This window comes from Astyanax mexicanus, chromosome 2 (genome assembly GCF_023375975.1).
Source record: "Astyanax mexicanus isolate ESR-SI-001 chromosome 2, AstMex3_surface, whole genome shotgun sequence".
NCBI lineage: Eukaryota > Metazoa > Chordata > Actinopteri > Characiformes > Acestrorhamphidae > Astyanax > Astyanax mexicanus.
The window spans coordinates 74,431,854-74,448,136 of NC_064409.1; the positions used below are offsets into that span (position 1 = coordinate 74,431,854).

The 16,283-nt window shown below is 36.3% G+C and overlaps 2 protein-coding genes across 3 annotated transcripts in view; one reads left to right on the forward strand and one right to left on the reverse strand.

The window, feature by feature from the left end:
- The window catches only part of syngap1a (synaptic Ras GTPase activating protein 1a), a 152,176-nt gene extending 139,183 nt beyond the window's left edge, over positions 1-12,993 (reverse strand). The window contains exon 1 of one of the 2 annotated variants that reach the window (XM_049475240.1): positions 12,177-12,990. In XM_049475240.1, the coding sequence (XP_049331197.1) occupies positions 12,177-12,198 (22 nt within the window). In that variant the 5' untranslated portion in view covers positions 12,199-12,990. Of the gene's footprint in view, positions 1-12,176 lie in introns of both variants that reach the window. The other variant, XM_049475239.1, reaches the window with a different exon arrangement.
- tmem65 (transmembrane protein 65) overlaps positions 1-16,283 on the forward strand; it is a 238,354-nt gene that overhangs the window by 168,479 nt on the left and 53,592 nt on the right. The gene's annotated exons all lie outside the window — the stretch shown is intronic.

Here is a 16,283-nt window from a genome sequence, read left to right on the forward strand (position 1 = left end):
GCAAATAACACATTTATGTAATCATGATGCCCAAAAATTAGCAGTGCTAAATTACTGAATAGGGACCATCTACAAATTGCAATGCTTGGCTTTCTAAAAAAGGACTTGTTTTCTGAAAGGGACCATGTGCAAGGTGCAGCATTTGGCCACATTCTGAGAAATCAAAGAAAGGGACCTTCTACAAATTATGGTGTTTTTTGAAATTGCAGCATTTGTTCACATTCTGAGAAATCGGAGAAACTGGCCTGAAGGTTGAGCTGGAAATCTATGATCTATGATAGCATGTATCTACGACTGAGGACAATGTGCTTTGAGAATTAGTATCTTTACTGTTAAAGGACCATTATGGTACAATATAATTTTGAAATCCAACCAAACTACAGTAGATCCCTCTCCTGAGCTCCAGATATTTTAAACATGGTTTAAGTAAAACAGCTTTACATGATCAGGATACCAAAAAGGTTAACAATGCTTAGGGAGTATCTACAAATTAATTTCCCCTCTTGTTTTCTGAAAAAGGCTAAGGGACTGTATATGTGTAAAATACAGTTTTATGTATGAAAGGGACAGTCTAAAATTACAGTGCCTGATTTCTAAAAGGGACAGTCTACAAATTACAGTGTAAGGCTTCTAAAAATAGGGAGGTCTACAAATAGCAGCACTTGTTTTCTGAAACTGAGCATCTACAATTTACAGCTTTTGGTTTACAGTCTGTACAATTACGCCAGGTGACACTTTTGAGCACCATACTTTATAAACAGGGTTGAGTTTTAACAGAATGCAAGTGACAGCTTTACATATTAAGTAATCTAACAAAATAGCAGTGCATAGAAAGTGAAAAGGACTGTCTAAATAAAATATATGTAATCAGGGTTTGTTTTCTAAAATGGACTATCTATAGGTTAAAGTTTATTTTTTAAAAGGGACTGTCTATAAATTACACTGGGTTTCTAGGTTTATGAAATATAGTCAAGTAGGTATAAGTCAAGGAATTACAGATCTACTGTATGTTTCTGGAAGGGGCAGTCAGTTCAAAAGGGCCCATCTACAAATTACAGTGTTTTATGTAAATGTCCACCAGCAAATGACAGGATTTGGTTTTAAAGAGACTGTCTAAAAAATGTAGTGCCTGGTTTAAAAAGAAAGGGACAGTCTACAAATTACAGTGTTAGGTTTCTAAAAACAGGAGGTCTACAAATAGCAGCACTAAAAGGGAACATCTACAATTTACAGCTTTTGGTTTACAAGGCCACGTGCCACTTTTCTACCAATGGCAGTGCTCTGTGTCTATAAGGGACCATCTACAAATGACAGTGTTTTTTTGAAAGATTTTGTCAGCAAATGACAGAATTCGGTTTCTAAAAAACAGGGAGGAGCATCATTTTTTAAAGGGACCTTCTAACAATTAACAGCTTTTAGAATACAAACTGTATATTAAAAATAGATTTATTAATAGGCACCATCTATATATAAAAGCATTTGTTTTCTGAAAGGGGCAAATTACAGACATTAGTTTTTGTCTGTATGAGACCATCTACATATTACAGCTCTTTGGTTTCTGAAATAGTCGAAAAATGACAATGACGGTACTTGGTTTATATAAGGGACTATCTACAAAACATTCAGCTCTTGGATTCTGTTAAAAGTTGCAGTTCTTGGTTTTGGAACTTTCACATTTTTGCATGTATGAAATTTAACATTAACTGAAGGAAAATATTTGGGAACAGATGAAGCCTAAAGAACATGGCAATATACCACAGAAGGACCTAAAAACACCAAAAGCAGAAACTCTAAGAACATGAAGATAAACCACTAAGAGACGCAAAGACTAAAAAAGATAAGTTTTTAAAATCATGCAGAAAAAAGACACTACAAAGTAAAAAGAATCAAATGTAGACACTCTCTAAAAGAATGAATAAAAATCACTGAGAAAAACCAAGACCCAAAAATAAAACTTTCTAAGGGCATCAAGGAAGAAACACTCAGTCCTTCCAATAATACAACTGAAAACACAGCAAATAGCTCCAGTCTCTCTCAGATGGTTCATTAGGCTGAGCATATTGATCCACACTGGCATTATTCTATTAGTTAAAGCATTTTATAACCTTTTAATCCCTTCCTGTGTACAAACTGCACCATATCAGGACAGGGAAACAGACAACAGCGGCTTTTAAGCCCAATAAAAGTGAATGGACTGGATGACATGCGAGCAGTGGGCTGAAATATGAGCACACATTAGATCAACTTTATGGAGCTCGTGTTCTTGGCAGCAAACTGCACTGTGAAAATGATTTAATGCAGACTTTTTATGTATATATCTTCACAAGACGTGTGACGGGTCAACAGACTTATGACATGGAAGACGCTTGATAAATAATATTAATTAACCCATTTAAACCACCCACAGAGCAGACAGAGCAGTGGCTTTATGCAGCAGAACAACAGAAAGCAGGACAATATTTTTTTTTTATGCAGTTAAACAGTTTTAAGTAGAATGGCACGTCATATTGCCGCAGTAAATATGAATGTGAATCTCGGAATTTTGAGTGTATATCAGCAGATAAGAGTGGATCAGATACAGCAGTGCTGCTGGAGTTTTTAAACACTGTGTAGAGGATAATAATACATTATGTAAAAAAACAGAAAGACAACAGTCTGTAATTATAGAACTATAAATTGTCCTATATGTTGATCAAATGGATAATGGCTGTGGAAACAAGGAGTTTTATTTTATGTTTAGCCAAACTGGCGCTTTAGTCAGAAGACTAACTCCAGATCTCTCTAAGCATGTGCTGAACTGTACCATCAGGAGTGTCTGTAGAAAAGCTGATGAATTTCTAATGGCCCACCTGCTGCTTATTTATTATATATAAATGATTAATGAAGATCCAATAAACAGCTTCAAAGGGAAAGTTAGCCACAGATATCTTACATATGTCGGCATTAATATACTATATAACATAAGAAGAGTGCAATTCTCATTCGAATAAGGCACACCATAATTAGTGTCACTATATAAATCTAATCTATAGTAATGCCAGTCTTGCCTTCATATATAATTTACTGTGGTAGTATGTTTAATGTATGGAAACATTTGGCAAACTGCACTGTGCCACATATAACCCCGCTCTACAATGTACTTGAAACTTAATGTGACCAGGATTCGCAAGCTAGACATTGTAACTATATTGGCCATAACATTAAAACCAGCAATAAATACAAATTAATTTCAATTAAATAGATATTAAAGACATATGGGGGTTTAATACAACAAAGCACAAAGATGGTGATACCTACTCAATAGCCCAAGTCACAAGAATTGTGTTTTTCACAGAATGAAAAACCTATAAACGAAACAGAACCAATAAAAAGAGAGCTGGTATGTTGACTTAATAGTTTTCATTTTGTTTATTAAGGATATTGAAGCATATATAAATTACAATTCTAATACCTGAATATTCTTAACAAATAAAATGCAAATACATATGTATATACAATTTATATCAGTGACAAAAAGAAGCCTTACAATTGCAATAATATATATTTTGTTGCATAAATGCCTGAAAAAATATGATACCAGATGTGTGTTTTTAGATCTGTTCACTTGCTGTAGTATGCATATGTTCGGTTATGTTATAACCAGTGATGGTATAATTACTTTGAAAAAGTAATCCGATTACTGATTATTGATTACTCCTTTAAAAAGTAACTTAGTTACTTTATGGATCACTTGATTTTAAAAGTAACTAAGTTACTTTACAAGTTACTTTATTAGTTACTTTCAGCAGCTGCAGACACCACCTCCCGCCGCCTTAACATAAACATTATAACCAGTTTTGCCAATACTCTCTTTATTGGAAAATGCATTTTTAACAGCAGCAATGTATCTCTAGACATTTAAAGTTGAACTATTTCCTGAAAAAAACATTATAAAAAAAAAGTTATAAAAATAAAAGACAATTTCTCTTGAATTAACTTAACATAAATATTTTTTTTTTATAAAAAATAAAATATGGTCTTTCTTAATTTTACTAAACATAAATACTTGTTTTTATAAAAATATATAAAATAAAGTCAAGTCTTTCTTGACCTGACATATTTAACACTGTAAAACTGAACATTGAAGCTGTTGTTCTCTGCAGGGCAGCAAGGAGTGGTTTTATAAAACAGAACCGTGTATATGGTCGAGGCCAGGGATCACATATATGCGGACTGTGGTCCGGGTCCGGACCCAAACCGATAAACTACTGAAAAGGATTTAATTCTGACAGTGTTCATTTAAAGCACTGGAACTTTTCTTGTCTTTACGGTATACGCACTCTGCGGCACAGTAAACTTACAGACCAATCACGTGTGGTGTAAAATCTTCAAAAGCTCTCCTCTGCCAATCAGATCTGTGCAGACCGCTGCCCCGGCTAGTGAATTGGGATGCGGCCGGGAAAAAACGCATTTATAAAGAGATAGGGAGCCCGAGAACTGGCGGAAAAACGAGAAAGGGCGGAAACTAAAGACACGACGATTATTATAATATTATAAGTAGTAGTAGTAATAATAGTAGTAGTTGTATAATTAGTAGTAATAATAGTAGTAGTTGTATTATAAGTAGTAATAGTAATAATAGTAGTAGTTGTATAATTAGTAGTAATAATAGTAGTAGTAGTTGTATAAGTAGTAGTAGTAGTTGTCATATTATAGTTTGTAGTTGTATTATTAGTAGTAGTAGTGATAATAGTAGTAGTTGTATTATTATTATTAGTAGTAATAATAGCAGTAGTTGTATTATTATTAGTAGTAGTAATAATAGTAGTAGTTGTATTATTATTAGTAGTAGTAATAATAGTAGTAGTTGTCATATTATAGTTTATAGTTGTATTATTAGTAGTAATAATAGTAGTAGTTGTATTAGTAGTAGTAGTAGTTGTCATATTATAGGTTGTAGTTGTATTATTATTATTAGTAGTAATAATAGTAGTAGTTGTATTAGTAGTAGTAGTAGTTGTCATATTATAGGTTGTAGTTGTATTATTATTATTAGTAGTAATAATAGTAGTAGTTGTATTATTATTATTAGTAGTAGTAGTAGTAATAATAGCAGTAGTTGTATTATAAGTAGTAATAGTAATAATAGTAGTAGTTGTATTATTATTAGTAGTAGTAGTAGTAATAATAGCAGTAGTTGTATTATAAGTAGTAATAGTAATAATAGTAGTAGTTGTATTATTATTATTAGTAGTAATAATAGTAGTAGTTGTATTATTATTAGTAGTAGTAGTAGTAGTAATAATAGCAGTAGTTGTATTATAAGTAGTAGTAGTAATAATAGCAGTAGTTGTATTATAAGTAGTAATAGTAATAATAGTAGTAGTTGTCATATTATAGTTTGTAGTTGTATTATTATCAGTAGTAGTTCTCGTATTATTTTTAGTAGTTGTATTAGTAGTATTAGTCAATTCTAACAACAGTAATGGTCTATTATTATGCAAAATTGAACTGTATAAAACACACAATGCTGTTTTTTTAATTATTACAGTGTATTTTCCTGAACTTTGTGAGGTAGAGTCAGGTGACCGTGCTCTCCGGTTCACACTGCAGGGAGGTTCTGCATCCTGATTGGCTGTATTTGCAGTAGTTATTTTGCTAAGCGAAGTCGTGTGTCAGAATGCAGTGCCCTGTCGAGAGCTGCTCTCTGCATGGCCAGTAGAGCAGCAGAGACCCATATGGACCAGAGTTTACTTTCTTAAGCCTTTTGTATGTTCAGCATTCTGTCCAGGACTAAATATAACTGCTCCTAGACCAGCATTATCTCTAAGTAACTGCTCATAATGCTGCATAAGCTTACGTAGTTTAGCACAACTGATCGTAAATGCCCATGTTCTTCCCTTCCAGCTCCTAGATCTTCATAATCTTACTGTAACTGATCACAGACCTGTGAAATCTTATTTAACTGGTGCAACAGCATCATAATTACCATGCTACTCGTAGTACATATATATGTAATCTTTCTATTACTGCTCATAGAGCTGCATAAACTTCATGTACCTCCTTCCATAGTCAAAATGCATCAGTGATGGGGGTTCCTTAAAAGATATTCAAATATTATCCCATACAGAGCACAGTGACCTTTTTTCAAAATGTGATGCCATACATCCAATTAACCAGGACTAATTACTCTCTCTTTGAGTTAATATACAGCTGGGTAAGTGATGATTAAGCACAGATGATATCCCATAAAAATACATTGCCAATACAATAAGAACATTTACCAGGTTATGATAAAATATTGCCCAACCCAAACTTGCAATTCTTTCATGTAACATATCCTGGACTACCTTAATCTACCTTTATCTAGTTTTAGACAATCATAATGCTTGTAGTGTCGTCATTGTTGGTATAGCTGGTCTTAAATCATCTTAACATTGGTATATCTGGTTCTAGACCATCCTAATGTGGGTATATCTGGTCCTGGATCGTCATAATGTGGGTATGTCTGGTCCTAGATCATCATAATGTGGGTATGTCTGGTCCTAGATCAGGTCCTGGGCCTGTATAAACTTTATGCAACTTGTAGATTGTACATTGAGACCTGTACAATCTTAATGTTACTGATCTTAGAGCTGCACGATCCTTAAGAAACGGGCCCGCTTAATTTACTGGTTCTTCAGTTGTATATTCTTAATTTAACTGATCCTAGACCTTAATGTGACCTTTAATACCTGTATAATCCTAAATTACTGTTCCTAGACCTGTACATTTTAATTTAACCAATCCTAGACCTGTTTCATCTTAATTGAACTAATCCTAGTTCTTAAAGTGACCTTAAAGGCTTGTATAATCTTAATTAACTGGTCCTAGACCTGTATAATCTTAATTTAACATATTCTAGACCTTAATGTATCCTGAAAGACCTGTATAATCTTACTTTAACAGATTCTAGACCTTAATGTACCCTAAAAGACCTGTATAATCTTAATTTAACTGATCCTAGACCTTAATGTGACCTTAACAAACTGTATAATCTTAATTTACAGGTCCTGGACCTGTTTATTCTTAACTTAACTAATCCTAGACCTGTTTCATCTTAATTTACTGGTTTATTCTGTTTATTCTTAACTAAACTAATCCTAGACCTGTTTCATCATAATTTACTGGTCCTAGACCTGTATAATCTTAATTTAACTAACCCTAGACCTGTTTCATCTTAATGTACTGGTCCTAGACCTGTTTATTCTGAACTAAACTAATCCTAGACCTGTTTCATCTCAATTTACTAGATCCTGGACCTGTTTAATCTTAATTTAACTGATCCTAGACCTGTTTAATCTTAATTTAACTAACCCTAGACCTGTTTCATCTCAATTTACTGGTCCTAGACTTGTTTAATCTTAATCTAACTGATCCTAGACCTGTAAAATCTTAATGTAACTAATCCTAGACCTCAATGTGACCTTAAAGACCTGTATAATCATAATTTAACTGATCCTATACCTAATCTGATTTAACTGATCCTAGGCCTGTATAATTTTAATTTACTGCTCATAGACCTGTATAATGTTAATGTAACTGGAACTAGATCTGCATAATCTTAATGTAACTGGTACTAGACCTGTCTATGCCTAAAGTAACGGTACTAGAGCTGTACAATATTAATGTAATTGTACTAGAGCTGTACAATATTAATGTATTTACGTAGACCTGAATTCACTGCCATTAGGCCTGTATAATCTTAGTTTAACTGGTCTAAGATCTGTATAATCCTAATTTAACTGCTGCTATACCTGTATAATCTTGAAATGTACTGGTCGTAGGCCTGTATAATCTTAATTTAACTAGTTCTAGGCCTGCATAATTTTCCACTTGGAAAGCAACCAGTGGGTTCAGTTTGGCTGTGAAATCCTTTCCTGTTCTACAGCCAATAATAATCCTTTAAAACAAAGCAAACAGAGATAGATTAGATTTCCTACCTAACTGATCATCTGACCTTGATCAATCCTAATGAATCTAATTGTAGGCCCATACAATCTTAATATAACTGATCATAGGTCTATTAAATATTCATGCTATACAAAAATAATCCAGAGCTGTGAAATCTTTATGTTATTTGTCCCAGGGCTGCATAATCTTCCACCTGGAGAGCAAGCAGCAGGTTCATCTGGGCTGTGAAATCATGTCCTGTTCTACAGCCAATAATAATCCTTGAATACAAGTTAAGCACGCATTTGTGCACATCCTTTAATTCAATATAGAGAAGATGCAACACATGAATGATTCTAGACCTGAATAATCTTAAAATATTATACCGGTGTAGTACCAGTTACATTAAGTTTATACAGATCTAGTACAGTTACATTAAGATTATACAGGTCATATTGAGATTATACAGGTCTAGTACAGTTACATTAAGATTATACAGATCTAGTACAGTTACATTAAGATTATACAGATCTAGTACAGTTACATTAAGATTATACAGGTCATATTGAGATTATACAGATCTAGTACAGTTACATTAAGATTATACAGGTCATATTGAGATTATACAGATCTAGTACAGTTACATTAAGATTATACAGGTCATATTGAGATTATACAGATCTAGTACAGTTACATTAAGATTATACAGGTCATATTGAGATTATACAGATCTAGTACAGTTACATTAAGATTATACAGGTCATATTGAGATTATACAGGTCTAGTACAGTTACATTAAGATTATACAGATCTAGTACAGTTACATTAAGATTATACAGGTCTTACAGTTATATTGAGATTATACAGGTCTAGTATCAGTTACATTAAGCTTATATAGATCTAGTACTACATAGATTAAGATTACACAAGTCTAGTACAGTTACATTAATCTTATACAGGTCTAGTACAGTTACATTAAGATTATACAGGTCTAGTGCCAGTTAAATTAAGATTATTCAGATCTAGTACAGTTACATTAAGATTATACAAGTCTAGTACCAGTCAAATTAAGATTATACAGGTCTAGTATCAGTTATATTAAGAGTATAGAGGACTAATACAGTTATATTAAGATTATACAGGTCTAGTACAGTTACATCAAGATTACAAAGGTCTAATACCAGTTACATTAAGCTTATATAGATCTAGTACTACATAGATTAAGATTACACAGGTCTACTACCAGTTACATTAATCTTATACAGGTCTAGCACAGTTACATTACACTTATATAGATCTAGTACTACATAGATTAATCTCATACCGATCTAGTACCAGTCATATTAAGCGTATACAGGTCTAGTACCAGTTATATAAAGATTATACAGGTCTAGCACCAGTTACATTAAGATTATACAGGTCTAGTACCAGTTATATAAAAATTATACAGGTCTAGTACCAGATACATTAAGATTATACATGTCTAGTACCAGTTATATAAAGATTATACATGTCTAGTACCAGTTACATTAAGATTATACAGGTCTAGTACCAGTTATATAAAAATTATACAGGTCTAGTACCAGTTACATTAAGATTATACATGTCTAGTACCAGTTACATTACGTTTACACATGTTTGTACCATTACATTAAGATTATACAGGTCTACTAGATTTACATTAAGCTTATACAGGTCTAGTACAGTTAAATTAATATTATATTGGTCTGGTAGAGTTACCCTAAGCTTGGACAGTTACATTAGGCATATACTTTCAATATATTTCACATCAGTACAGTTAATACATATATCTGACTAGTATTTGACCCCTGTATGTGTATCTCCATATATTTAAATATTCCAAAAACACGCTTTGACACTCATAATCGTAATTAAACTTTCGTAATACTTTTCTATGAATGCTTCGCACTCCACAAACAGAAACAACCCCAGTTTAAGGCAAAGGAACCATCAGCAGGTACACACCACTCTCACAACTACACATATTACAGATTAATAATCTACAGCAGTTATGGAATATCAAGTCTGAAGATAATAATGAGGTTATTAATAAGACTGAAGGTTTAATCCTTACATGGACCTGTAATGACACAACAACATGAGGCTGGCCAGCCCACACACTCTCATTAATTCGTGTGGTTTACTCTCACTGCCCTGCTCCATTGTCCAGTGGAGAGAATGAATGCAGGAAAATGACCTCGACATTTGGATTGAAGTGGCCGCGCTACTCTCTAATCTCTAGTCCCTTCTGTACTCTGTGTATGTAATTCCCTCTATCTCTCATTCTCTTTCTTTATCTCTCTATCTATCTCTCTCTCTTAGTTTCCCCCTCTCTTTCCCTCCCTCTCTCTCTCTTTCTCTCCTTCTCTTTCTCCAGAGCTAGGCCCACCTCTACCTTCCACTATTGGATCATTTCAGCTTCTATAAATAAACTGTTTGTACTGACATGGCCCTCCAGCACACACACACACACACACACTTAAACACACATATACACACATATGCACACACATATACACGCAACACAACTCCACAAGCCAGTGGATACAGCAAAATTTCACATTCAATCAAATGCTTTCACACACTGCTAGTCCTTGGATTTGGTGTATTGCTTCTCCATCTATATTAGAGTGTACCAAGAAACACACTCATATACACACACTCACACACACATACACTCATATTGAGTGTACATTAGGTTTAATGTAATAACAAAACAAAGTCTCTCTCTCTCTCTCTCTCTCTCTCTTTTTATCAATATAGCTCTCTCTATCTATCAGTCACAACAGGTAATATGGCTTTCATTAATTTGACCAAAGCTTCACCACAGTCACACACACACACACACACACACACACACATACACACTCACACTTGGAAACAGCAGTTCTTGACACGGATGGAGGCAGCAGTGTGTGCTCGTGACAGTGATATTAATCAGTGATTATTAGTGATCAGTGGTCCTGATGCTGGAGAGTGATGAGCACGAACTGCGCCATGCTAAAGATAGAGAGACATATAGATACACTCAGAGAGAGAGAGAGAGAGAGAGAGAGAGAGAGAGAGAGAGACAGATATACACACACTGAGAAAGAGATAGAGAGTAGTAAAGATACAGAGATAGAGGTAGAGCTATACAGACATGTACAGAGAGAGAGGAAGAGATATAGAGACATATAGAGGTAGAGAAAGGTAGATTGAAAGGGTGAGAGAGATTGAGCGATACATATAGAGAAAGATAGAGTGGATAAAAAAATGAGGTACAAATACATGGAGAGAAACAGAGAGCTAAAGAGGTAGAAGTACACAGAGATACAAGAAGAGAGAGCAATGCAGAGAGAGAGAGAGAGAAAGAGAGAGAGAAGTAGAGATACACAGATAGAGAAAGAGAGAGAGAAAAAGAGAGACAGCTGTAATATAGAGCTAAAGAATGGTAGAGAGAGAGGTAAAGATACCCAGAGACAGAAATAGAGAATGGGAGAGATAGACAGACAGGATATAGAGGTAGAGAGAGGTAGAGCTAAAGAAAGATAGAGGTAGAGAGACACAAATAAGAAATGGGAGAGATAGAGGTAGAGATACATAGAGAGAGAGATATATAATTAGAGAGAGATACAAATATATAGATGGAGAACATAGAGAGAGAAATATAGAGGTAGAGAGAGATATATAGAGATAGAGATACAAAGAGGTAGAGAGAGAGGGAGAGATACAGGTAAAGAGACATGGAGAGAGAGAGATATAGAGGTAGAGAGACAGAGAGAAAGATATAGAGATAGACATAGAGGTATAAATACATAGAGAGATATATATAGAGGTAGAGATACATAGAGGTATAAATACATAGAGAGAGAGATATAGAGGTAGAGATACATAGAGGTATAAATACATAGAGAGAGATATATAGAGGTAGATGGAGAGATATAGAGGTAAAGAGACATAGAGAGATAGAGGTAGAGAGAGAGAGAAGCAGGGAAAGGTAGATCGAGCTATAGTGAGGTAGAAAGGGGTATACATATACAGAGAGAGGTAGGTAGTAGAAAAATGAGGTATATAGAGAGATGCACATACATAGAGAGAGAGAGATGCAGAAAGAGGTAGATCGAGGAAGAGAGAGGTATATATAGAGATGGGTACATATATACAGAGAGAGAGATGTAGCAGCTATAGAAGTAGAGAGAGAGGTACAGAGGTACAGAGGTATAGTGAGGTTGAGTGTAAAAAAGCCCTCCTTGCTCTCCTACCTTGTGAAGACACATAGGACATGATCCAGCGGCATGGACCTCAGCGGCTAGTCTGACGGCTCGCGCGGAGAAGTGGCATCAGGGCTGCAGGCAGAGCCACCGCGGCGCTCAGCGCGAGCATGTAGGCGGCTCGGCCAGCCTGCAAAAAAATGCCCCATGTCGGCACGTGACACACGCACGCACGCACACACACTCACACTCAAACACACGCAAACGCACACACACACACACACACACTCGTATACACGCAGCCGTGTACACGCACTCACGCAGGCGCGCGCACGCACAAACAGAATCGAAGTCGAGCGCGCGCTCGCGCTCAGTAAGTCCGAAACGATATTTTCATTATTAACGCATCTCATACACACACGCACGCACCGAGAAACCGAGGATGGATAATAGAAAGAAACCGAGAGAGGGATATATTGGGAACAGAGAGAGGGAGGGATGGAGAAAGGGAGCGAGTGAGTAAACAGAGTGATAAAGAATGGAGAGAGAGAAAGAGTGGAAGAGAGGTAAGAGAGGGAGGAAAGGAGGGAAGGAGGGAAAGAAAGTAATAGAGAGAGTAAACAGAGTGATGAAGTATGGAGAGAGGTTTAAAACAGTAGAGAGAGAGTGAGGGAGGGAGGGAGGAAAAGAAAGTAAGAGAAAAAATGAAGAAAGGAGGGAGGGATATATTGGGAATAGGGAGAGATGGAGAAAGGGAGTGAGTAAACAGATTGATGAAGGATGGAGAGAGAAAGAGTGCAAGAGAGGTAAGAGAGAGGGAGAAAAGGAGGGAGGGAGGGAGGGAAAGAAAGTAATAGAGGGAGTAAACAGAGTGATGAAGTAGGGAGAGAGAAAGTGAGAGGGAAGAAGGGATGGCGAGAGAGGGATATATTGGGGATAGAGAGAGATGGAGAAAGTGAGTGAGTAAGTAAACAGAGTGATAAAGGATGGAGAGAGAGAGTGAAAGAGAGAGGTAATAGAGAGGGAGGAATTGAGAGTGAGAAAGGGAGGGAGAGTAGAGAGAGTGAAGGGAGGGAGAGAAAGAGTGAGAAAGGGAAGGAGAGTAGAGTAAATGAGGGATTGAGAGAGTGAGAAAGGGAGGGGGAGTAGAGAGAGTAGAGAGAGCACCTCTTGCGGCTAAATATGTGGCAACTTGTCACCGCCTGAAGGACAGTGAGTAACTCCCCTAATAAACAACTGTTAATATTATTATACTTGATCATTATAATCACTATATATTTTTTATTATTACTATTGTTATTATTATTGTTGTTTTTACTATTATCATCATTGTTATTGTTATTATTATTATTATTATTATTATTATTATTATTATTATTATTGTGATTTTTTTATTATTATTATTATTATTATTATTATTATTATTATTATTATTATTATTTCTTTAATTAATTGATGTTTATGTTTCATCGTTGTTTCACTATAGGTTCGGTTTTGATATTTGTGTGCTTTGGCAACATTGTTTTTTTTTTTAAACAGTCATGCTAATAAAGCCAATTTGAATTGAATTGAATTGAGTAAAGGAGGAAGTGAAAGAGTGAGAAAGAGAGGGAGAGTAGAGAAAGAGGGAAGGAGGGATTGAGAGTGTGAGAAAGGGAAGGAGAGTAGGGAAAGTGAAGGAGGGAGTGAGAGAGTGAGAAAGGGAGGGAGAGTAGAGACAGAGTGAAGGAGGGATTCAGATAGTAAAAAAAGGGAGGGAGGTTAGAGAGAGTGAAGGAGGGATTGAGAGAGTGAGAAAGGGAGGGAGAGTAGAGAGAGAGTGAAGGGAGGAGGGAGGGAGAGAGAGTGAGTCAGAGAGATTGAAGGAGAGAGAGGGTTAAATAGAGTGTGAGAGAGCTAGGGATAGAGATAGAGTGCGTGAGGGAGGGAAAGAAAGGGTTAAAACCAGTAAGAGAGTGTAGGAGGTGGGGAGAGAGTGAGTAAGAGTGAGAGAGGGAGATTTCATATATAGCCGGTAGCTCAAACTCATATAGTGCCTTTATATATATAAATATATATAAATCTCTAAACATCTAAATGTGGTATTTTTTACTTTACATTATTTCCATGTTGAGTTACTTCACACCTCCATACTCAAACTTGACCTGGAGCGTTTTCTCTTGGTTTAGTTTCACACAGGCATAAACCTTAATGCACCAAAATGTGCACCAATAAACCACACGAGCACATGGGAGTAAGAAAGTAGATATATTGAGAACATGCTGTATTCCAGTGCATATATATCTGTGCAGTGTGAAGCTACTTTAATACAGAACACTGAAAATTTGCATATGTAGTTAATGCTGCACATACCTCCCTCTTACTCTGTAAACAGCATGGAGCAGCAGCGACAGTGCTTGTTCATAGCAGTATATTATCAGGGATATATATTAGTTGAAACTGCGCCTAATCAGCAGTTTAGCTTGATTAAAAAGGAGTATATTTGATAGCTGGGTCGGATCGAGACCAGATCACTATTGCACCACAAGTGATCCGCTCCAGTAAAAAAAATTGCGCACTGGGCGTGGCAGATTACAGCGGAAATTGAGGTTAAACTTGGTGCCGCTGTTGTGCCAAATTCAGCACCCCTGCCAGGAAAAGCACCCCCTCTCGGGAGTGTGCACATACATTTTCTTGGCTTTAACTGTTTTTAGAAAATGAAAATACCCAGGATGCTGTCCTAAGCTATGCTGACTCCTAAGAAATAATGAAAAATAGTATTTTCACCTGCAGCCTCTTCTGTGAGGGTGTGCTTTTTCTGGGGGGCTAAATGCCGAAATCTGCACCCCCACAATGAAAAGCATCCCCACTCTGCAAAAGTGCTTTAACTTTACTTAGAAAAACACTCCGAGAGGGGGTGCTTTTTCTGGTGGGGGTGAATTCCGCACAACACCAAAATGTGAACATAATGTAAACTTGGCAGTTTCTTTATATATTTTGTGTAAATTATATGATAAATGGACCAAAAGGAATGCGGCAGATTTACGTGTGTAAAATAATCAAATATTTTAAACTGACTTTCACTGAAAGTTATTTATCTACTATTTATATACTTCTCCTGAATGCAGATTATTTTACAGATAAAATGTACAGGGGTTGGACAATAAAACTGAAACATCTGGTTTTAGACCACAATAATTTATTGTGGTGATGGACAGTTCTGGTGGAAACAGGAGAGTTGAGGTGCACATTGAATTCTGTCGTGATACAATCCGGGTTAGCACCCAAACATCCCTTTCAGACAGCTTCCTCTTACAGTGTCCACAGTTAATCCTGTTGGATGTGGTTGGTCCTTCTTGGTGGTATGCTGATGTTACCCTGGATACCGTGGCTCTTGATACATCACAAAGACTTGCTGTCTTGGTCACAGATGCGCCAGCAAAACATGCACCAACAATTTGTCCTCTTTTGAACTCTGGTATGTCACCCATAATGTTGTGTGCATTGCAATATTTTGAGCAAAACTGTGTTCTTACCCTGCTACTTAACCCTTCACACTCTGCTCTTACTGGTGGAATAATGTGCAATTAATGAAGATTGGCCACCAGGCTGCACCAATTTAGCCATGAAACCTCCCACACTAAAATAACAGGTGTTTCAGTTTCATTGTTCATCCCCTGTATGTGTGACAGTGACTATATACACCTTTTTTAAGTGCAGGTGGGCAGTGATGGTTAAGGGATATATATGGCAGAAGACAGAGGGGTCTAGATTAGTGCAGGTTGATGCTGGAGGGCAGCAGTGTGTTCAGTAATCTGACCGCCGCAGGGTAGAAGCTGTTGTGGGGTCTGGTGGTGGTGGAACAGATGCTCCAGTACCTTTTGCCAGATGGCAGGAGGGTGAAGAGTCTGTCAGGGAGGGCATCCACAGTGCTGGCTGCTCTGTGGGCACACTGTGTTTGGATGCTGCTGTCTCTGGTGGGTAAAGAGACCCTGATGGCCATCAGAGTTTAAATGGTCATTGGAATTGACACATGGCCTTTGTGACTGTGGTGTTTCCAACCACAGAAGGAAAGAACACTAGGCTTGTATGGACGAAGGTATTGAGGCACCTTTTACCACACCTGAAATCAAGGGTGGTAAAAAAAGACATTATCTTTTTATCTATTTGCTTATCTTA